At 41.6% G+C, this 24,138-nt stretch overlaps 1 protein-coding gene across 1 annotated transcript in view; it reads right to left on the reverse strand.

The window, feature by feature from the left end:
* Positions 1 to 1,571: 1,571 nt before the first annotated feature.
* Positions 1,572 to 24,138, reverse strand: part of FER1L6 (fer-1 like family member 6) — an 81,397-nt gene continuing 58,830 nt past the window's right edge. Inside the window, exons 31-41 of the mRNA XM_059836317.1 lie at positions 23,713 to 23,838; positions 22,562 to 22,689; positions 20,551 to 20,721; positions 19,205 to 19,365; positions 14,717 to 14,859; positions 14,054 to 14,142; positions 11,921 to 12,019; positions 9,285 to 9,526; positions 8,769 to 8,932; positions 5,926 to 6,026; positions 1,572 to 1,752 (exon numbers count right to left, since the gene is read on the reverse strand). Coding sequence (XP_059692300.1) covers positions 1,572 to 1,752; positions 5,926 to 6,026; positions 8,769 to 8,932; positions 9,285 to 9,526; positions 11,921 to 12,019; positions 14,054 to 14,142; positions 14,717 to 14,859; positions 19,205 to 19,365; positions 20,551 to 20,721; positions 22,562 to 22,689; positions 23,713 to 23,838 — 1,605 coding nt within the window. The remainder of the gene's footprint in view (positions 1,753 to 5,925; positions 6,027 to 8,768; positions 8,933 to 9,284; positions 9,527 to 11,920; positions 12,020 to 14,053; positions 14,143 to 14,716; positions 14,860 to 19,204; positions 19,366 to 20,550; positions 20,722 to 22,561; positions 22,690 to 23,712; positions 23,839 to 24,138) is intronic.

Here is a 24,138-nt window from a genome sequence, read left to right on the forward strand (position 1 = left end):
AATTTAGTTATATTTATTGTACACTTAGAACATGAAATTTAGAAGAAATACTGAGTCACAATCTGCTGGATGGGGTGTGGATGGGATGCTTTCAGCCTGCCTTTAGCCATCTGCCTCTATCACCAGGGGAATGGGGAAGAGGCACTTTTAGAGCAATTGATCCCATCCAAAATAAGCCTCTAAAGTGCTTTTTAAATGTAAAATATTTTCTCTGTGGAAGTTTCACTGACATTAATTTTTCACAATAATGCAATTACCTGTGTTGTAGGTCAGAGGGGAACACAGAGGCTCATTGCACAGCCTTAACAGGCCAGGTACAAGCAGTACCACACAAGCTTCCCGTAGAAGTGGCCTCTGAGAATGATGCAGATGCCTACATTTCTATTCCTGCATCCTGAGCTTGGAAGAATTATCAGCATTTCTAAGATTTCTTTTTCTTGCCTTTTGGTACTTTAAAATTTGCAAAGGGTTCTCACACTTTGTATGAGCAGAGCATGATGGAAAGCATTTTCTCAAAGGTTACCTTTACAACAAGTCTAACCATGGATGAGGCTAGAGGAGATTTCTATAGCTACTTCAAATTCATAATCACTCATTTTAAGGCCAAGTGGGGTCATTAAGTCATCAAGCCTTGCCTTGTGCATGACACAGGCTGCAGCATTTCTGTATTCTTAAGTAGGATGAGGATTTTCACATTGACAACTGTGTAAGGTTTTATTCCTTGTTTTCTTTAATCCTCCATGATTTGTTCCAACCTGCAGCCCTTCTCTTTTCCATTCTGCTCTCCCTCTGCTCATCAAGCAGCAGGATTCTCCCTGTTCCCTCTCCTTTACAAGGATCATTTGCTACCGCAGTGCCTGTGGCTGAGTCTTCATCTTCCTGATCCCTCTCCTCCAGTGACCTTCAGCACTTTCAAACTGCAGCTGAAAAATGTTCTTTCCATCTCTGTTTCTACCTCTCCCTGTCACCGACACTTACCTCATATATAACTGTGTGTGATGTCTTTATAGAGCACAGAGCTCCTACTGAGAGGTGCAGGATGAGTTCTGCACATGACACCAAATGAGACAATTTAACCTTAGATTATTTTTTATATAAACCTTTTATCTTAAAATAATTATGCCATTATAAGGTCATTGAAAAACAGTTCAAATAATTAATTACAACACCATGCAAAGGCTGAATTATACATTTATCTTTGTGTACAGATTTTGCTCTTAATATTTAATCATTTGTCCGTAATAATAAATATTTGACTGACAAATCAGTTTCTGCATAGCATTAAGGAATTTACTTTCATACTCAGTTTTAGGTGCAGAATCAAACTTTCATTGTCAATAAAGCTGCAGCAGTACAGTAATGATAAGGTACATTAAGGCTGGGTCTGAATGAGCAGCCAAAGACGACGTTAAAATATTCTAAGAGAGCTCCAGTTTCTGATATGAATAGTTACGTTTTCTTTTTACAAGGAATGAGATATGTTTCAGGTTGATTAATTCTGTATGCCTGACTTTTATTTTTAACTGAAGTGCTTGTATATGTTTGGTTACAATGAGAGCCATAACCTACACTCATCCTACAACTATCCTATGACTGATTGCACCTGGCAGTGTGTAGATGAAGAGCACCAGGAAGACAATGAGAATAAGCAGAATTATGCCGATGATGATGTACTTCTTGTAATTTCTCCAGATCAGGTGATACAAACACTTGAAAGGATTTACAAACCAAGAGAAGGATGTGTCTGGTCGGCTAAAGAGGAAGAAAGAAAAAGAGAAAAACTTCTGTAAAGGCAGATCCAGCTATTTCCAAAGCTACCCCACTGCAAAATATGTATTTGAGTCTAAAAAGGACCTTTAACTCCTGGGAACCCACTAAAGAGTTTAGAGGGAACTTCCACGAGTTTCACATAGTGTTGGGTCACTCTTCTTCCACCCGTCCCTGAGCCCAAGCTCCACACACCACTCAGAATGAAATTCCAGTTCACACTTCATAACTACTCCAATTTAAGGCAAGATATGGGGTTCAAAATTACAGACAAGATCATGAAAAATCCTAAAGAAGAAATGCAGACATCTCAAACTTGAGTACAAAAGCTTTCTAATCATTGCAAGGAATTTCGCATCACAAAAAGAGTAATAAGCCACTACAAAAAATCTGATTGTTCAGTGATAATCACCATGCCATAACAGGCAGAGCCAGCTCAGGCCTGGCATATGGCCCAAAATGGCATACTTTCAGAAGGAAGTTTAAAACAGGCCTCCTGAAAACAGGAGATGAGATGAAACCCAGAATCTAGGTAGTTTGCCTGGGTACATAAAGAAGAGCCACCTTTTCCTGGTGGAGCATATCTGCACTCCACAATTAAGTTTTTTCCAAATGTTGCCCCGTGTTGTATTCTCCTCCATAACCAGACATTTCTTCACATTGTACAGCAAAGCTGGCTGCATACAGAGAGGAAAACAATGTTCTCCTTAGGAAAAATGTTGGCATAGTCTCTCCTCTGGCATGCCACCCAGCTTGGGAGGTCACTATGCCTCTGACTTCAACAGCCCTACCCCTGTGATGAGCTGAGGCAACATCTGTCAGCTTTGCATGACTGGATGACCTGCAGAGTATGGTGGTGTGGAGCAACATTAACACCTTCAAAATTGAGTGCAGGTTGTCTTTCTTAACCAGTATCACTGTAATTGCGCAGATGGTGCAGCAGTAAGGGGAATGAAATTAGGACTGTGGGTCACAAAAACCAACGGCTGTGTCTCACTCCAGAAAGCTGTTTAAGGAATTTAAGCAATGTCTTAGTCATCTGAAGAATTCAGCATTCAGCATGTGGAAGTGAATGTCAATGTGACAGAAAGTCTATAAATTTAAAAGGCCAACTGAATATCTTTTAATTAAAGTCTGTATTTTATATTGAGGTGGAAATGACTCAGAAATAAGTCAACAAAAAAGCCCTCCAGGTTAAAAGGAGTTACTAAAAAATGGATAACCTAAAGAGTAAAACTTACTGAATCACATACTTGAGTGACAAAACCATTAGTCTGCATGTTCCAACCACTTAAGGGCTTTTCATAACCTTTAAAGACAGGGGGAAAAAGCCAGACTGTTGCTAATTTAATTTGTTTTCTTTGCAACACAGGCAATAGAATTTGGTACCAGTTATAGCAGTATATTTGTTAGAATAGAGGGCGTCAGAAAAGCATCCTGTCTTGATCAGCAGAGATAAAGAGATGGATAACCTTATGGTGCTTTGGCCAGCAGGAAATTACACTCACTGCACCTTACTTCTCATTTGCATGTTTCTCTTTAGTTCCCAGACATTTAATCTTTGTCCATCTTTGCTCTGGTACATAAAGAGTCTACTACTGCTTACTAGCTCCTAGAAGAAAATTTTGGTTTTGAAATGATTTTGTTTCTTAATTTAAAAACTTAATTATGCAAAACAATCTGAAAATTTCTCTGCTTCTCTGTGTGAGCCTACATGATTAGCAAAAAAAAAAGTGCACCTACAGTACTGGCATAGAGATATGGAGGTTCTGACACAAAGCTCTTCGTGAAGAGAACTGATTTCAAGGGCAGAAACAGTTATCTGTTATCTCTTGGTTGATTTCGACTACTCTGCATGTATGAACCACATATTCTGTCTCTCAGGGGCACTGAGCTGGTAAACTTTAATACCAGCTTTATGGAATTGAGGCATGCAATATCTTCAGCTGTGAGTTTATTTTCTTTCCAGTAAGTGAGTGTCTAGCTAAAACAGTATTTACTGTCCACATGCTGATATTGCTTTAGTAACCTTAGGATCTGTTTTGCCTAACTTTAAAACTTAGATGCCCAGCCTGGTCAGTCATGTGGGCTATCTGCATGTGGAGAGGAAGGACCTTCTGGAGGATAACTCATCTCTTTCCCCAGCTCCCATCTTAAGATATGTGTGTAAGGTAAATGGGATGACTCGCCTGCCTGTACATGAACAGCTACAAGGAGCCTGAATGGCTTGCTTCTGTGATGGGTAATGCCAAGTGAGACTAGCCCCCCCCTAATTTTAATTTAATTGAGGCATACATCTCAATTAAGAGTATAAGTGAGTTGACCCATGTGTTGGCTGTGTATTTCATCATAAAAACCTAGATGTGGAGCATCTCTGATTACTCAGTGCAAGATCTTGAGAAAAACTCTGGTTTTGTGGCTTCTGGGTCAAAACACCTCCAGGCTGGCTGTGCAACAGAGAAGGGGCCACCAGGCTAGTGACAACCTTTTGGCCCAACAGCACATTTGCAGATAAAATGCCCTTGAGCTGAAAATGCAGGGAGCCCTGGAGTCCCAGGCTGCCTCAGGTGCGTGGGATGCGCCTGAAAAAATGAGAGGAAATGGGGAAAGTGCCTTTGTGCATCCTGTTGACAACTTTCTGGGCATATAATCTTTCTGTTATACACTACACTCCCTCTAAAATCTGCCTAGGCTGATTGCTTCCCACCAGACATATTTCAGAGCTATCCCAGTCCTCTCTTCTCTGTAAGACAGTGCTTTAGTTTCCATTACTGGGAATCTTTCAAATAGACATCTGTCAGGCATAGATCATCCTGCCTTTGGGTAAAGATGTTGGGTGAAATGATTGATTAAAGTCTTTCCAAGGTTAAGTCTCTGATATCTCTAATTTTCAGGCTAAATTTATACCCTTTGTAGGGGTATTGGCAATTCCACCTTTATGCTCTTTTCTCCTTTTTCATGTTTATCCTGAGATATATATATATAAAGAAAATATAACATCGATTTCTCTCTCTCTTTTTTTTTTTTTAAATCCAGCTCATTACTTTAGTGGAACAAAGTACTTGAGCCAAAATAGAATAGAAGTACATTTTTTTGAATGCAAAAATCTCAGCTGATAATATTTTTTTAATGTGACAAATACTGAAAGATAAAATGCTCCTTCTAGATCATCTGCCTTTGTTAAACCACTTAAAATGTTCTCATTAAAAAGTCTTATGATGAAAAATAAGCATCTTCATTCTTTGATTATGAAGTACAAAAAAATTAGAGATAGATTTGTTAAAGTCGTATCATTCCTGTATGACGTGATTTTCATGTTTTATGTGCCTTTTTCTGCAAGTGATTAATTAATGCAAAAAGAACTAGATGTATGCAGAGGTCAGTTTTCCATGGATATGTAGCAACTCAGGCACCTTTAAATGTGTGCAGATAATTCTTAGAATTATAAAATCACAGAATCACAGAATCATTTAGGTTGGAAAAGATCCTTAGGATCATCGAGTCCAACCATAAACCTAACACTACCAAGTCCACCACTAAACCATGCCCCTAAGTGCCATGTCTGCAAGGCTTTTAAATGCCTGAAGGGATGGTGACTCAACCACTTCCCTGGGCAGCCTGTTCCAATGCTTGATAACCCTTTTGGTGAAGAAACTTTTCCTAATATCCAAAATTCTTCTTTCCTAATGCTAAGACTCTGTCTCCTAATGGTCATATTAAAAAAAAAAATGGACAGAGGAAATATTTCATACAGTCATTTTAAAGCACTTAAACATTAATAGCTTATAGTTACCCACTTAGCATAATAAATATCATCTGTCTATGCATAGGTTATGATGGTTTAAGAGGTTATCACATGCCAGGTCAGCTATGGAATGAGTCCATGTGTGAACTATAGTTGGAGACAGATGGGCAGATTTATTTCGGCTTCCAGAGGAAGGCACTTCAGCTAACCTGGAAGGTGCTACCAGCTATGAGTGCCAGCAGCCAGCCCCATCACAAGGAAGCCTGGTGATGCACAAGTTGGCCAAATGGCTTGCTCAAGGTTACAGCAAGAAAGAGGAGAAAAGCCAGGAGAGGAGCAAGGAGACCTGCTCTTCCCCATCTCCTGCTGAACGCCCCTGCCCCAGCTTGTCTAATGAGCGTGCTGCTACTCACTTGGGTTTTTCCAAGGGCTCAGGCTCCTTTCGAGCTTTGCCTACTGGATTCTTCTCAGCTTCTTCTGCTGTGACTAAGTGAAACTCAGCTTCCACTTTGCCCTGGATCAGAAAGATGATATGTAAGCAGCCAGTCCTGGGTTATTATAATTAAATCACAGCAGGGTTCAGCTTGTGGAGAAATTATGAAACCAGCTGAGGGCGAAGGAATTTGATTAAAGAAAATAAGAGAAAGTCTTTGCAGATAAAGAGAAAGCACAAAGGAAAACCCAAGCACCAAATTCCTGACTTATGCTCAAGGACCATGAGGAAAAAGAGGTAGTATGTTTTCTTCCAGACCCATAAATATCTTTTCTGCTTCCTAAATTACAACATAATTCATCTGAGCAGACCTGTCGTCTTCTAGCACACATCCCAGCAGAGCTGAACAGCTGAGCTGGAAGCTGTGCTGCTGGTTTGGACAAGGTGCAGTCCATCAGTGGGGGGAAAATCAGCCAGTCACAAGAGCTGGAGCAGTTGAGCTGTGGGGTCTCAGCTTGCAAAAGGAAGGTGGCTAGAAATAAGATCTGTGTGCAGAAAATGTCATGTAGTCCTAGAGCTCTGTTCAAGCTAAAAGAATAGGCATTTGGCAGGTGGATTCAGAGTCAATTTTCTTCATGGACGGCCAGAAGATGATACTCAGAGCTGTGACAAAAGGACAACTTTGTTCAGCACCAACTTACTGATAATTTCTAGAATTCAGAAAAGTCATAATGGAATATAACTGGTGGTTTACTGCTTGTTTTCATTGTGACAAGCTGTTAAAGCTTATTGAGTGACCAATAAAATATTAGCACTTATAAAAGATCATGTCTGCTACACCTTGCAGTAGAAATATGTAATCTGAGTTATATGGACTCTTAGTATCAACTGTAACTTCTGCTATAGAAGTTAGAGCTTCCTAAATATGGGTTAAATATTTGTTTTTCCCTTGTACTCACAGCAACAAATCTGTTGATAATTCTGTCTGTGTTATGTTTACAGAGATGTTCTCTTTTTTCTCTGTTCATCCAGATATGTTCTTCAGTACTATCTCCACTACAGATTTAATTAGGCCAAAGGAAAAAAAAAAAAAAAAGAAGATTTCAGAGATTTAAAGATTCCAGTAACAATTAAGAGTGGGTAAATCAAATCAGCTTCATAAAATCTGTGATGGATGAAAACCAGACAAATGGATTTTCATGTATTTGTTATTTTCCTACCCCATACCCTTGTGGATATCAAAAACTAAAGTGTTAATCTATGGCTGGGATTCAGCACAGAACTGAACTAAAAGAAGGATGCAGATAAAAGGGATCAATGTGGAAGACAAGGGGATCAAGAGATGAAAGTGGCCTGGGAGAAAGAGAATCAATTGTACAAGAGTTGATAAAATGGAGGTAAATCAGGGATTTGCAAGTGGAGCCCATCCACTAAACCCATGGAAAGTACACAGCTATCTTCAGTCTGAAGAAGGCAATGAACTTGAAGATGTCACTTTTTATTAAAGCATTCTTCTTGCTGGAAGGAACAGAATATGAAAGAAGGGTGAGATTTAGGAAAACCCTTGAAGAGTCAATGAAAGCCTAGAGAAGGAGGGAGATCCCCTAAAAAAGGGCCAAAGCAGGTGAGTTTGTAGAGGGCTATACTACAGGAAGGTAGCTTGTAGCTCTTGGTCTGTGTCCTCACAGGGATCTGGATGGACCTAAAAAGACTCCAACCACACTAATCCCAGAACTGGGCTGCACGGATGCCCAGGTTCAGGTCCAAGCTCCTGAAGTGCTCTGTGGCCATGTGAGAACATCAGTGCGGGTTTTTCTTCACTAGCTTACTCTGCCTCATGCTGTTCTTCATGTAGACATGGCCCATTTCATCTAGACATGCCCCAAAGACCATGTGCAGAGTTAACTACTGGGATGTACTTCATGCCTAGCTACATGTACTCCACCTAAGAAACAGAGGAGCAGAGCTGTCTTCCATTCATACTGAGGATCCCTGTACTGTTGTAACAGTACAAAGGAGCCTTAAAGACAGGGAAAATGGAGAAGTTGTGTTAAACACTGAGAATTTCAGTGTAGCTCCAGATTATACACAGAAAGCACTACAACATTATGAAAAGAAGCTGCAGCAGAAAACCCTGAGATAAATGGCTAGGTACACGCTGAATGAGATTTATACCCTGCTGCAAGCCTTGTTACGCTAGAGGCTTCAGGTAAATGAAAATTTGTGTGGCAGCATTTATGTTCTTCTTAGGATGATATTTCTAACATAACAAGTCTCATAGAGTTTGGGGGAAGCTGTCATTGTCCTTTCATTCCTTTATAGCAATTGTATCCTGCCTCTAAACCAAAAGAAATATTGGCTTAGTGAGCACACTTCAACAGGAAGAGGGGACTGTGCTCTTTCTACTTGAGATATGTCACTAGCAAGGAGAATAATGATAGACTCCAAAATCAGTTCCTTTGCCCTGGTTGACATGAGAAATAGATAGAAAAAAAATAAATAAGCAGGTGAAATTCCTGCCAGGATTTCCTCAGCTGACATAAAGTTGGCTGGAAACACCTGATTTTTCACTCTACTCATCCAGTGTGCTGCGAGTCAAACAGTGGAAGAAAGCAAAGGAAAAGTCCAAAGTGCTCTGGTTGCCTGGGATTATCTGAACCAAATTTGTGGGGGACTACTGAAGCATTTGAAGGACTCCTATGTCTTGCCAGTGGTGGTTGCTTTTCAGAAGTCATATTCAAAATTAGCATCTGTCTGTCTCAGGATCTCAGCAGAGCATATCAGCCCCAGAGAAAAACTGTTCATCTGTAGTGAGCTGCCTACCGTGAGCTCCCCAGCCTTGATGAAAGGCCACCAGCCTCTGACACGCTTCTGCTGAAATATGGAGATCTTGTTTTCTTCACTTGCTGCTACAACCATGCCTAGGTCACAGCTCTTGGCTGTCTTTGCTGCTCGAGGGAACCCGTTTAGGTTCAGTTCAAGAGTGCCTGGAGGGAGAAGTAATGTGATTACACTCAGAGACCAAACAGATTTGAACACGTGCAAACAGCAGCTTCCAGGTAACTTACGTGGAGCAATGCAGCAGCTTGGGCCCAAGCTTCATAGCCAGGGATCTCTCTGTAGCATAAAGCCATTCATTTGTATTGCTCTGGCATTGTCTCATCTGAGTTCCTAATTATTCCATCTCCAAGAAATGTGTGAGTTTGCAATGTGGCACTTCACAAGCAAAAGTTGGGTCTCAAACACCTCTTTGTACATACCTCTATAAAATACAGGTCCGGGAAGACCTCAGGTGAAGCTCAGACAGATCTAGTTCAGACAGATCTATTGCACACTTACCCAAGAAATCATCTGAAGACAGTCTTTCAAAGTCCCACACCTGAAGCACCAGTTCAGCAGGTATTTTGCGCTCTGTCTTCTCCAAGGAAAATATGTTTTCCCTTTTACTAATCACCATTTGTTTCTCTGCTGGGAGATAGTAGAATGGGAACACAAAGCGCCAGTTGAAGTTGCCTTCTCCTGTCAAGGAGTTGTAATGTACATCTGTCTCCTGCTTGTCCTCTTCCAGGCCCTTTATCCACCTATGGCAAGCACATAGTGGAATACACTGCTGTCACCGAGGGAGCTGGAGTTGTGGTTGTCGTTATTTGGTTACAGGCATGATAATTTACTGATTTCTCTTTAACCACTACGAGGTAACACACCGTTCAGGACTGTGACACACAGTGACAGTGCTGGCTCAGGGATCTCAGCTACCTCCGAACCATGGCACAGGCTGCAGCAGTGTCCAGTGATGATCAAAATGTGAGAGTGAGAATGTGATTCTTATTTAGATCAGACCCCAAAATACCAGTTGGCCATTTACTATTGGCCAAGTTTGTCTTGTCTGGGACTGGCAGAGACATCACCATTAATTTACCTACTACTAATCACCCTGTATTCATGTTGTGCCACACTAATAAACTCCATGTTAATGTCCCAAGACTGATTTAAGTGCTCAGTATTAGAGTCTAAACCATTTGCAGTTGTGGTTTGGGGGGTATAAATATGCCATAAATAAATAAACCAGTCTCCCTGCTTTTTCTTGTGACTTCCTCTTGGTTTCTGCTACAGCTTGCGCAATATCTGATGTGCAATGCTGTGTTACAAAAGGACAACACTTTCCTAAAGATAATCTTATCTTCTGAAGAGCTCCACCGAGGTAATGATCCAGCTAGGTATGTTTTAGTTCTGAAGATGATTTGTCACAGCTTGCACTGCTTCCAAAAAGTGGCTTTTCCCCTGCAAGCCCCATTATTTTAAAAAGGAATTGGGAAAAACAGTAACAATCCCAAGCTTGGCACTACCCCCAGTGCAAATCCATGCCTGATGACAGATTCAGTGCCATGTGCACTGTCTGAACGTAATGAAATTTGTGTCTTCATCGTTAAGGCACAGAAGCAAAAAGTTATCCACTCCTGGCTTTCCTTGTCAGACTGCTCTGGCATTGATAGTGATGTCCTCACGTTATCACACAGTTCAGCACAAAGTCTGGCTCCCTATTTATTTCCTCAATTTTGCCCTCTCAGAACTACTCTGCTACTGCTCTGAACATGTCATTTTATTGCTAAGTTGGATATATCTGTGTGAACACCAGTGATTTCAGAGTAGCTCCTCTCAGGGAACTGCAAAGGGAGGTTTGCTCAGCCGGTGTGTGCAATAACTGCACTTGCAGCATGCTGGGGGCCATATGGTTGTATTAGTGCATGCTTCACCTGGGCTAATGTCACCTGCTCCAAAGGAGTGGTACCACTCCTGGTGCCCCACACAGCTTGGTCAGAGCTAATGCAAATTTCCCTGGTAAAATGCATGTAGATGTATCCTACACAGGAGTAAGAGCTGCTACCAGACTGCCCTGTCCTTATGCTTACTTTGGATTTCTTATTATGTTCATGTGATTTTCAGAACCAGCATAGTGGAAAACATCCTCCCTTCCCTGCTCCATCAGCCCCAGTGCTTCCTCCTCCAGTTCTTTACATTTGGTCATTGGCAATACTGCAACAGCTTTTTAGGGAAATTCATTTTTCCATATGCCTAGCACTCCACAAATTCAGATTTTTTTCCAGGAGTCCACAATAACACAATTCATATTGGCATATTAATCTCAATCTCTAGTAGTGGAAACACAACAAGAAATCTAAGACCAGTCTCGCACCTGCGATTTCCACTACTTCCTACTGCCACTTATGCCATCATTTCCCCACACCCCTCCCTGGTACTTGTATTCAAATCCTGCTCAGAAGCAGAAACTGCAAAGCAGTACTCCAAAACAGGCAAAGCAATTTTAAGAAGCAACCTGCTACAATCTCAGGAAAAAGCTTTGAGTGTCAAGCTCCCCTTTCTCTCTCTCTTTTAATTTTATTTATGTGATACGGTTTACTGATTATCCCAGTAACATCTGTGAAGCTGTGACAGATGTTTCGTCTGCAGCAGGAAGGAGATGAAGAGGAGAAAATGGCCACATGATGTTCTCCCCAGCATGACCATGGTCATTCACCCACACATGCTCCCCACATGAGGTTAGAAAATATTTCCAATAGAAATAGCCTGGCAAACACCTGCTTTCTTGTTTCTAATGTGGTCATAATTACCTCTTCTCTGATTATGTCAAACCTCTCTGCATCTGTGTAAGCTCTTACAGTTCAAGTTCTGTAAGTGTTTGATCTCTGTTTGCTAAGCTGTGGGCTTGGTCCTCTTCTTGCACCATCTCTGGGAGTAATGACTAGTGTCATTTTACAGTTACTTGATTTTAAGAGGCAAAAAAAGAAAAAAAAGAAGCAGTATCCAATATAGATGAGTGATTTGGGCAGGCATTTAGAGCAAAATGCCAAGGTCACAGAAATAGCTTATAGAATATTCTCACAACATAACTTTTTCACCTGATTTTTGAATGAAATATTACATGTTCTTTTGAAGACAGGTCTTGAAGAACTTACCCTTTTACATAAATATCACTTGATTTTTGCCCCGTAAAGATATTTTCATCTTCTAGAATTACATCCTCTGTATTCCAGATTATGACCCTCAGTTCATAGCTGAAAAAGAAAAGACAGTAGGCCTGTGTACACTCAAGAGACTGGTGAGACACTAATGGAAACCTATATCAAATCATGCTTTTATAAAGTGAGAAATGTCGTATTTGTGCAAAACTCTTAAAATAGCATCAGCCTCAGGCCTCTTCTGTTTACAAGAGTCCAGTGAAAGAGTGGGGATGGTGGCTCCTCTCAGCCCTTGGTGTATGCCGGACAACAGTTGGAGTCACTGCCAGCTTTGGAGGGATGGAAAATTCCTTGCTTTTTATATGCCTGTTCCTTTTCAATTCTTTTCATAAAAATGCTGCAATGAAAGGAGGCAAAGTGGATCTGAACAACATCATCAGAGCAGTCTCCAAAACAGTGAGCAGCTTGCTAATAAAAACCAGAGCTCCCTGGGAGGTGCTTTTCAGAAGAAATGCCTAAAAACTTTGTATTTTATGCAATCCAGTGCATTAAAAGGGAAGAGAAGCACTGTTTAGAGATATTTTCATTTAAGGAAGTGCAATAATCTTTAGAAGCAACAGTAAAAGGAATTAAATCTTTCCCATCCTTTGCACTCCCTGCATACAGACGTTTATGGTGGCCATCCAAAGGTCTGGAAGCTTGAACTGAAATACAGATGTTGCAGGTGACATAAAAAATTGATACTTAAAAGTTTAGGTATTCCTTGAGTCATTGTATGAACTGCAAAATAAAAAAACAACCCACCTATGATGTTTGAGAACACCAACATATGATTTTTCTGATGTGACATATGTTGTCTTGGAAATAGCCTCAATCTCAGGGGTGAAACGGTTTGCCCCAGAAGTTACCAGATACCCTAAGTCATGAAGCTCTTAAGGAGATGTCAACCATGAAAATCAAGCCTCTGCACTAGCCAAAGAAACTTTCATCTGCAATGCTCCATTAGCTCCTTGTTCAGTTGAAGATCGTCAACAAGAAATGTTTTCACAAAGTGTTTGAAGTCTTACGGAGCCTGGAGCCTGTTTTGCTGCAGTAAATATGCATTTCTCATCAAAATGTGTCACTCATGTTTGCATATTTAGTTTCTTTCCCATAATTAATGGTTTGACAATATTTTCCCCTGCTTTTGTAGACTACAAATATGGCAGCAACAATTTGGGTTTGTGGGTATGATTAGTTTTAAATATTTTTGGATTGGAAAATGCTTGTTGTTAAAGAGCTTTATAGAAAGTTCTGGTCTGAAGAAAGTGATTGTTACACAGACTCTTGTTTTTGTCAAATCTTGGCTTTTGTAAAAGGAAAGGAAAAGAAACAAGTTTTTATTACATTATTTCTTGTTCAAACATAAATAATAGAGGAATAGTACCTGATCCTGCTTCAGACATAAAATTCTCAGGAAAAGCCTTGCTAAAATATTGGAATAAAGCTGATACAGGATGGGCTGAGAACTCTGTTGGTCTTTTTTGTATTTCATTTACAAACATTCAATTAGCTTGAAGAACTATGTGTAGTCTTGCATATAAAGCAGCATAAGTATCTCTGTGAAATTTGAGACGTTATTCCAAATGTATCTCTTCTATCTGTTGCTGCTTTATGTGTTTCTTGATCTTTGAACGAAGTGCTGGAAATCCAATAGGTGTAATACTATTGCATCCATCAGATTAAAGATCTTTACCAGGGTCAAGTAAGTTATCTAGCTGAAAGAGGTAGTGAAACTGGAATTACTTCTTTCAGCTCAACAAGTGGATGATAACATCAGAGTTATTAAGGGATTCTTGCCTCTAGCCACCTGCAATCTCTGTATGAAAAAGTGGTATCTTTCTAAAAGAGGTGTGTGATAGCCCTTGCTGAAAAAAATCAACAACAGTTCTTTGAGTTGTTTAGTGGAGGACAACAAACTAGATGCTCTCTTTTGACTTGAAGTCCTGTGAACCTAAGAAAACTTTTCTCAGGATCACAGAAGTTTGTTGTGGTAGCTCTTTCTTTTTGTAGTTCTTTCCAGACACTTAGGAAAGACTCAGTCTTTGAAGACTTATGCCACTGTGCTGGGAGGAATGCATGGAGTATTACCCTTTGGGTTTTCTTGGTGAAATGTCCACTGGGGGTCCTGGCAGAGGCATATCTTTAGGAAACATGTCGACCCACATCTGTACACGACCCTTGAAAACAAAGAGATAAACACCTCTGTAACCCTACTTTAGAGAGACTTTAAAAGGCTTTAAATGTAGTTCTGACGTCCAAAACCACCTCTTCTTCTATAAGCACCAACCAGCCCACTATCCTGTAACTATGATTTCATCTATAAGCTTACTATACAATATATTTTTTTCATACACATATTCTATCAATCTCTCAGGAATTTGGTGAAGTTGGAAATTAGTTCAAACATTGACAACTTAAAGGTAAAATCCATATAAAAATAGTATGTGCTGAAAGTAAAAAAAAGAACCAAAGCCCAAATGCAAGCAGAGTTTGTGTTAATTTAATAAACTAAAGCATTTAAAAGAATGAAAATATGCAGTCACACCTTGTGTGATTACTGTGTATTTAGGTAACTGGCTGTATACATACATGTGTGACAATTTGCAGGTTGATACTGTACAGTCTTGTGTATGGCACAACATTTGGATGCTGTCTCTGTAAGTTTGTAGGTACAAATAGAAACCACAGTAACTGGAGGTAAGGAAAACTGCTCCTGGGTCTATCATCACCACCATCTCTGAGCTGCTCTACCTGTTCCATGCCTGGCTTATCCTTATGGTAGAGAGGCCGAGTCTCAATGTGCTCCGGGACCAGTTTGTATCCAGCTCCAGGGATTTCTTCCCAAGCACGTAAAACCTTTAAGGAGAGATGTTCATATGATTCAACTGGCTCCTCTATAGGAAAGAGTAAAATAAAATAAAAAAAATAAAAAAAAAGAGCGGAATTATAATGTTAAACTCCTTGGTAATATGTTCCATTAACTATTAAAAATGGTCGTTAAAAATCTGTTTGAGTTAAAAGGAAGGTTTTATGTATCCCAGCTAAGTAAAGATGGGTCTTGAAATGCATTTAATTCTTGTAAATAAGGGTACCTACCAGGGTAACTAAAAGATTAGCACTTAGGCAGTAATTTATCTATAAAACACAGCAAATCATTTCACTAATCATTTCACAGCATCAGTTTCTAACAGGAAGACGGAAGAAACCTGTGAACTACTCTTTTTACAGAAAATTGCAAATGTGAGGCTTTTTTATGGTTCATGAAAGACAAGGAGACTTGGATTTTGACAGAGCTGACAGTAAAGAGGCACTAGGAGTTGTATCTACACCTCATTTTGCCTTGTGATGGCAACAGCAAAGACTCTTGTGGAGAACCAAATCACACCTCTAAGGAAGAGGGTTGAAGTCCATGGGCAAGAACATGTCACCTCCTGACCAGCTCAGCTTGGCCACTGGACAAAGGGAAACCCCAGAGAACGGCACCGCAAAGAAGCACCAGCACTAATATTGGAGGTAGGGTGGATATTGGAAAGCAGAGAAAGCCTTCTGAGCTCTTGAGCTTCTCTTTTCTCTTTTTTCGTGTGGGCTCCACACAAAAGGAACCCAGACTTCTGAAGAGGGATGTCTCCTAGATTAGGAGAGGAGTACCCGACTGAGAAGAAAGTTAAGACATTGGTAGGAGACAAAATGCTTGTTTGGGATTTAAACAGTAGGTATTAAGCCCTTCCTAATCGCTCAGAGAGGGAGGAAGGATGACCCTGTTGTTATGAGTCCTAGTTCCGTCTTGTGCACTGACATGTGTTTGAGATGTGATGTATTTCATCTAATTTTAGCCAGCTAAAAGCAAGGTCTTTAGCCTGCGCTACTCAGCCAGGCAACGTCAATAGCAAGGACAGGAGAACAGGCGAAGTGCCTGAGGACTGGAGGAAAGACAATGTCACTCCAGTCTTCAAAAAGGGCAAGAAGGAAGACCCAGGAAACTACAGGCCAGTCAGCCTCACCTCCACCCCTGGAAAGATGATGGAACAGGTCGTTCTGGGCATCATCTCAAAGCATCTGGAGGAAAAGAAGGTTATCAGAAGTAGTCAACGTGGATTCACCATGGGGAAGTCATGTCTGACCAATCTGAGAGCCTTCTATGGTGGCATGACTGGATGCATAGATGAGGGGAGGGCAGTAGATGTTGTCTACCTTGACTTCAGCAAGGCTTTCGACACCGTCTCCCACATCATGCTCATAGACAAGCTTAGGAAGTGTGGCTTAGATGAATGGACAGTGGGGTGGATTGAAAAGTGGCTGATAGATAGAGCTCAGAGGGTTGTGCTTAGTGGCACAGAGTCTAGCTGGAGGTGTGTAACAAGTGGTGTTCCCCAGGGGTCAGAACTGGGTCCGGTCCTGTTCAATATATTCATCAATGACCTGGATGAAGGGATGGAGCGTGCCCTCAGCAAGTTTGCTGATGACACAAAACGGGGAGGAGTGGCGGAGAGACCAGAAGGCTGCGCTGCCGTTCAGCGTGACCTGGACAGGCTGGAGAGTTGGGCAGAGAGGAACCTTATGAAATTCAACAAAGGCAAGTGTAGGGTATTGTACCTGGGGTGGAATAACCCCGTGCATCAGTACAGGTTAGGGGCTGAGCTGCTGGAGAGCAGCTCTGTGGAAAGGGACCTGGGAGTTCTGGTGGACACCAGGATGACCATGAGCCAGCAATGTGCCCTTGTGGCCAAGAAGGCCAATGGTATCCTGGGGGGCATCCAGAAGAGTGTGGCTAGCAGGTCGAGGGAGGTTATCCTCCCCCTCTACTCTGCCCTGGTGAGGCCGCATCTGGAGTAGTGTGTCCAGTTCTGGGCTCCCCAGTTCAAGAAGGACAGGGAGCTGCTGGAGAGGGTACAGCAAAGGGCTACGAAGATGATTAGGGGACCGGAACATCTTTCTTATGAGGAAAGGCTGAGGGACTGGGGTCTTTTTAGTCTGCAGAAGAAAAGACTGAGGGGGATCTTCTTAATGCTTATAAATACTTCAGGGGTGGGTGCCAGGAGGATGGGGCCAGTCTTTTTTCAGGGGTGCCCAGTGGCAGGATGAGAGGTAACGGGCACAAACTTGGTCATAGGAAGTTCCATCTAAACATGAGGAGGAACTTCTTTACTTTGAGGGTGGCAGAGCACTGGAACAAGATGCCCAGAGCGGTTGTGGAGTCTCCTTCTCTGGAGATACTCAAAACTCGCCTGGACACATTCCTGTGCAATGCGCTCTACGTGAACCTGCTCTGGCAGTGGATTGGACTAGATGATCTCCAGAGGTCCCTTCCAACCCCTAACATTCCGTGATTCTGTGATAGATTGTCCCCTGATAACCCATATCATCTCTCAGGCACCTATCTAAAGATTGTTTTCACCCTCTAAAGATACTTATTTCTTCCCGTTGGCTACAGGTAGTCCTAAACTACCTGGGAGTAGTGGTCAGGCAGTTGGACTAGGTGATTGTTGTAGGTCACTTCCAGCTGAACTATCCTATCCTATCCTATCCTATCCTATCCTATCCTATCCTATCCTATCCTATCCTATCCTATCCTATCTTCTATATTCCTAGAGCAAAGTTAAATTATTCTTTCCCTTGCAATTTAAAGCTGGATGTAAGGCCCACAAGTATAATTTTCTCCACCTGTGAAGTGGAAATGGTACTGCTCCCCCTTTTCGGTACTCCTCTATAGCACAAATCTGTGGTCTTTGTTAGTTTTATAGACCCAAATGATGACCAGCACAGGAACCCAGCAGGAAATAAGGACCCAGATGTACTTGTCAGAACAGCAGTCTGGATAAGGATCATACAGAAGACTGTATGCTGTAAACTATTTCTTTATAACATTTTAAAAAACTTTGGATTGTGCCAACTGGTTCTGTATTTCCTTGGTTTTGGTTTCCATCATCTTGTCTGATGTTGATTTGTCTGAAGCTCTTTTTAGTGAACCAGAATTTTGATTGAGAGATACTGTTGCTGACAGTCTCACTCAGTTGTCTGCTAGTGAGGAAAACTAACAGCAATACTGGAGTCATAAATCTCTCTCAGGCCAAGAAACCAAAAATGGATCAACTCTTCTCCCTTCAACAGTGCTACCTGAGCAGTCTTCCACTTGACGTGTGAGCTACATTTTGTAGCTGCCAAAGGGAATTTGCTCAAAGACGAATAAACACAGATAAGGGAGTAGAGATTTTCCTACACTGCCACAGTGTCCACTACTGTTTCCAAGACCATCTCCTTCCCCTTGAAAGTCTCCATCCTCACATCTCTTTTAGTATAAGTATAAAGTATAAGTATAAAGTATAAAACTGAATCATAGAATGGTTTGGGTTGGAAGGAACCTTCAAAGGTCATCTCGTCTAACCCCCCTGCCATGTGCAGGGACATCTTTCACTGATAGCTCTGTCCCACTCCACCCCTATGTGATATGGACACTCAACTTCCTGGTAGCTTTTCCCTCTTTTTAATCTGGGAGCTCTGAAAGCAAGTTCTGTCCTGCCCTCTGGATTCATGGACCCCACAGATACCTGGATTTACACAGTGCTGTGTTAGTGATTCAGAAGAGCAGTCAGAGTGATAATGATCAAGAGGAGGAAAAAACAGCAGAGAGGAAAGCCAAGTAGGTAAGGTAGGACTGGCAGGTAAGTGGCCTGGAACCTAACTGTGGTCAGAGGACTAGTCTGACCTTGAATAACTCACTTCACATCTGTATTTCCCTTCCCCCTTCTTCTCACTTCTTGGGTCTGTCTACACTAGTATTTTAGTTTAGACAGAGAATGCATTTTTGAAAAGACTCTCCCTGAATTTCCATGCTTCGATTTGCTTGTGTGGAAGGATCTCAGAGCATGCAAGCTGCACTCCTTTCAGATTAAACTAAGCCAGAACACATGTTCCAAGAGGGTCCCCTGCACTCCAACCAATCCTGGGCATCCCATCCTTGGGATCAGGCAGAAGTTAGTCCACAGTATCCCCCAACACCTACTATGGGGATGGCAGGTCATCAGCAGTAACTGCCTCACCCTATAGTTTCTCTGCAATTAGACTATGGTAATAGCTAATATAGACATAGCCTTCATCACCACAGTTGTATGAGTGTTTCAAAGCAGAGACAGACTCTAGTAATCTGACTTTAGGGTGTATAGCCCAACAGGGCCCCAGCTACAGATTGGGCAGCCTCTTGGTACTGCTACAATGCAGTTGAACAATGATGAACTACTTCACCATTCTCATCTTCTGTGAAGACTGTCTGTCCCTTGAAGACTTTTGTTCCTACTTGTATCTCCCCTGGCCGCATGAAGGGTCCACTTATTCTGTAGTCCTTACATAGCTTAGTGAGGATATCGCTTGGTTTGGTTGCATCTCGCCACGCATTGTACCCTTCTCTGCAAGGAGGGAACAGAGATTGAAGAAAAATGGGTGAGGTTTTCCTTCAGCAAAGTGCACTGACAAATCAGGACTTCCCATACAGAGATTTGGTTCGTAGTCAGTGGCCCTGACATCTGCTTAGCCAAACTTTTCCTTTGAATTGCCCAGCACTACTTCTTACTTGAGACACCCCCTCTGTCTGCTCAGGTCTTGGGGCCAATCACTCTTTTCTCTTAAAACACAGGAGAAGTTGAAGCAGCCTTACCCACAGCTTAGATAAAGCAGCCCAGGCATTGGCATGCTCCCTAAGAGGAAAAGGACCAGAGCTCACTCCCTGTTCTACCTAAAGGATTCAAGTCTACGTGTTCTACCTCCATTTAAGGAGAAGTGTTCTGCAGCTCCCACACAGAGAAGAGAAGCAGAGATTATCTGGGACCTGGAACAAGCACATAAAGAAATACCTCACACTGGAGACTGAGCTGGCAAGGGAAGTCTTGGGGTTTGGTCTGTGCTCCTGGATTGCTTTTTTACGTTGTCCACCCTTTGTTCGTAGATAAAATAAAGAAACAATCATAGGAGAAGAACCCCAAACCCACATGTCCCCGGTTAGTGCCCCACCCCAGGGCAATGGAGTTATTTTAGTTTGACTTTCTCTGCATTCATTAATCTTTGTGCACAATGATGTCCCTGAGAGTGCAGCCGTATGACAGGAACCAGGAGCTCAGCACCACCACCCTGTGACCCATCTCTGTTCCAGAGACCGTGCCAGCAGCCCCGCTCTGCGCCCACTCCCCGCAGTGCCATGCCAGTCCCACCAGCCTTGCTGCAATCATTCCAGTTGCAAGTGAATAATGGAGAGCAGAGTAGAGCCCTGTCATAAGTTCTCTGACAGATTTTTTTCCATTTGCCCTTTATGCCTCTCCAAAGGCAGTTTATGAACAGGTATGTTATACATAGGTTGTTCACTATCTGAAATACTTGGTGAACAAACGCTGTTGTTAATTTTAAGATATCCCCTTCCTACTGAGGCTGGCAGCTGCCCAAAGCCACTGCTATGCTCTTTGGTGAAATTTAATTAAAATACCTCCTGTGACACTTTTGTGCTGGAGAAGGCATAATATTTAGCCACATTGGGAATTTCTCCTTCAATACGAGTCATTCACTGTGTGCTGCTCTCTACTGCTGTCTGAAGAGGCACTTACATTTCATATTGACTTTGTAACCCACAGGTAGCTCGATGCCTGCTGTAGAAACGATTTTCCAAATCAATTTTAGTCTCTCCAATGAGATCATCTGTTCCCACAAAGTCATGGTCGTAGATCAGGACTGTGAGCAAGGAATCCTTGGGGAATGTAGCTTGGATTTCAAATGATCTATGACAAAAAATGAGAACTACATGCAGTCAAATCAGTTTTGAAGCCTAAAAGACTGAGTTAATGAATACTGTGCAAACAATGTGTGGACATTGTCTCTTCTAAAAGCAGTGGGATTTTTTTGGTAGTAGTTTTTGTTTCGATGAAATATCTGAACATACTGGAAACACACAGTGCAAAAGCATTTTCATTCTCCTGCTTCCCTACCACCCCCTGTACAGTTCTATGATTGTTCCTACCTACAGTAGACAGAGCAATGGGATAGAGCTGGTCGGCCGCAATGATTTATCCTGAATCCAACAGAGGCAGAAGTATGGAAATTACAAGGCTAACAGCTAAAGCTGTATGTATAAGAGTTCTCACATGCTTTTCAGAATCCCCAAAAGGGACAGCTGAGTCTTTTATGTTTTCTTCCAAAAGCTTCAGATTAAATATTGAATATAGGAATCTGGGGGCACCCAACAAAATGATCAAGCAAAAAATTTTTAAAAAGTTTCAAAAAAGCAAAGATCAGAACTCCCTTTTCACGCAGTGCATTTTTCAGGGATAGGAATCATTGTCATTGAGATGTTTAGGGGAGCTGAAAATATAAAAGTGATTTTAAAAGGGATTTGACAAATTAGTGGAAGACAGGACATCCTCATCAGTACAACACCGGCCCCAGATTTCTCCAAAGCACAGGCAAAACTGAGCTTTGTTTCCTGACGAATGAGTTTTGTCCTTTTTCTCAAAGTGGCCAAAGTCAATTTTGAAGCAACAGCAGAGCAGTTTTTGGAGGAGAGAGAGGTTTGGGAACAGTCTGGGATTGCTGGAGGTTGGTGGTGCCATGCTGACCAGGGCTTCTAGGACAGCGAGAGGCAGTTACTATGACTGATGCTACTGCTGCAAAGGAGTTGCTGGTCCAGTCACCCCAGTGTTGCCACTGGCAGCAGCAGCAAGGCCTATCCAGACAAACAGCCCATTCCTAACCTTGTCTAAAACAAACACAGTGGAAACTTCCCATTCCATCTATATGCATCTATAATGTCTGTGCTTTATAGTTTATCTCAATGATGGTTCAGCTGCAACCTCTACTAAGGAAGAGCTTAAATCACAGAAACTGATATGGCATGCTATGGAGGGACCACTCTCTTCTTGTCTTTTCTCCTTACACTTTTTTGTTTAAGTCTCTGCTTTTGCAGACAGGACCCTGGCCTAGGGAGCTTTCAGTCCAATGTAGTATAGTTTCTCTGTCTTAATGTTCTTACAGAATAACTCCATCCCAATTCAAAACATTTTCAACATTCTTAAAACAGGGAAACTTACTAGCAAATGACAGCTATTAACATTAACAACATAAATAAGTATGAAGCACTAATAATACAAAGTTGATGTTTAATGACAGCTTGCCCCTGGCTCCCCCGTCTCTGTGGGTTCAAAAAACTAGGTTTTTCATCCTAGTGCTAAAATTATGAGATTTATTTGGTACTCTATTCAACCTGAAATAGCAACAAACATTGTGAAATCACACTTCACTGTGCTGATATTTATTTCACTTTAAAGTTAGAAATTGCATTAATTTGCACAGACAAGATAATTTGTTGCCTCATTTCCTCTCATGTATCATTTTGCAAAACCTCTCACAGATTGCATTCCGTGATGTGTTTTGACTGGTATGAAAATGAAATAATTTATAATCATACAGGGTGAAACCAATTCTCAACATTTTAACCAGTAGAATTACAAAACATCCAAACAGGCAATCAGCATATTACAAACACTTTGTAATAGTAACAGCAATAGTGGTGGGAAGTGATAAAGCAGAAATCACCCCTGAATAAGAAACTAAGCCATCACTGACCTTCCAAATACTGGGTTTAGCTGCTTGGGGATGTAGTTTTCCCTGTCTTTAATTTCTGTGTTGCCCAGTCTCAGCACAATGTAGGGATCTGACTTGCCATCTGGATCAGCTGGGCTGAGGTTAAACGCCTGTTAGGAAGAAAGACTGTGTCCTCAAGAAGCTTGCCTAAATGCAGCATGGTCATGACACAGGACTGTGGGTTTGCTGCCCAGTCCTGGGTGTTCTGGAAGTGCAGGGTCTTTGCTTGCCTCGTATAATATAAATATTGGCATTTAGCTTTGCAGGCTTCTGGGAAAGGATGATCTGGAGGAGAAGAGAGTTTGCAAAGGTGGAGCAGATGTAAGTGCTGTTCCACCACTAAGACGGAAAAAGAGATGAGCAGGAGAGGCAATGCTGAGGAAGAAGCTGGCTGCGCAAGTGCATGTAGGATTCAGGAAACGTTTCCCAAAAATACTGGTCCAGATCCTTGAACAGTGCAAAACCACTCTTCAGACTGTATTTGCGAGATGGCTTGGAAATAAAGCAACCTCTTCCTGTTCTTTTCTTTTGTTTTGTTTGCCATTGTCTCTTCACATGCTATTCTTCCCTTCTTAGGTCACCTGCAACTCTCTTGTTTCTCTGAAATATCAGCTCCTTCTATCCCTTTCACTTCTCACATCACGCTCCCTCATCATCTTGTCCTCTATATTTCTACTTCTTTCTCCACCCCATGACTTATTCACAACATCTACCACTTTGATTACATGCAATTCACAGCCCTCAAAAAATATGCTCCCGTTTTCCCCTTACTGAGAAGTTTTTGTTTAAACGTGTGTCATTTTGAAAAAACTCTACTGATTAAAACTGGCTGCATTTGCATAATGTGGATGGAATAGGTTGTCCATACTATGTTAGTTATGTCTCTAGCCCTTTCCGTTTGAACAAATAAAGTGATTCTCCAGTCTTGTGATTTATCGTGAGGAATACGTAACATTTTCTACTCTGAACACCCATTTCTACAACACGAAACATTGTCTGAAATATGACCAAAAAAAATTCTACCACATGGATGATGATTTTCAGAAGCTTCACTGCAAAGACACTGGAGGTAAACTGAGTTGAAAAGAAGCATCCAAGTTATTTCAAGATTAAAAGAACATCTGTCTACTTACTGCCACAATATAAACCCTGATAAGGACTTTGATGGAGTGGTTTGGTGGTATCCCTTGCAGGATGCGGGGCTGCCCTCCGTCCAGCAAGCTGCCATCCTCAGGACTTGGGTATATGCAGAAGGAGCCCTGGTAATACACTGTCTTTTATCTCCCTCCAAAACAGATCAAGTACAATACAAAAACAATCCTTTAAATGCAAACAAAACGTCATTCGTGCAGCCTGTACTGCAGCACATACATACAGACAGCATATTTCATGGTACCACTCAAAGGAAACACAGGCTTCAGTGCACTAAACATCATGTTTTAAAATATCTTTGCTCTATAACATGGTACTATCATCACATCTAGATGATTGCGAGAAGTACTTGAATGCTTTTAGCTCTCTATTTTATTATTTAAATGACTAACAGCTCCTGCAGATGT

The sequence above is a fragment of the Gavia stellata genome, chromosome 3, assembly GCF_030936135.1.
Source record: "Gavia stellata isolate bGavSte3 chromosome 3, bGavSte3.hap2, whole genome shotgun sequence".
NCBI classification, from domain to species: domain Eukaryota; kingdom Metazoa; phylum Chordata; class Aves; order Gaviiformes; family Gaviidae; genus Gavia; species Gavia stellata.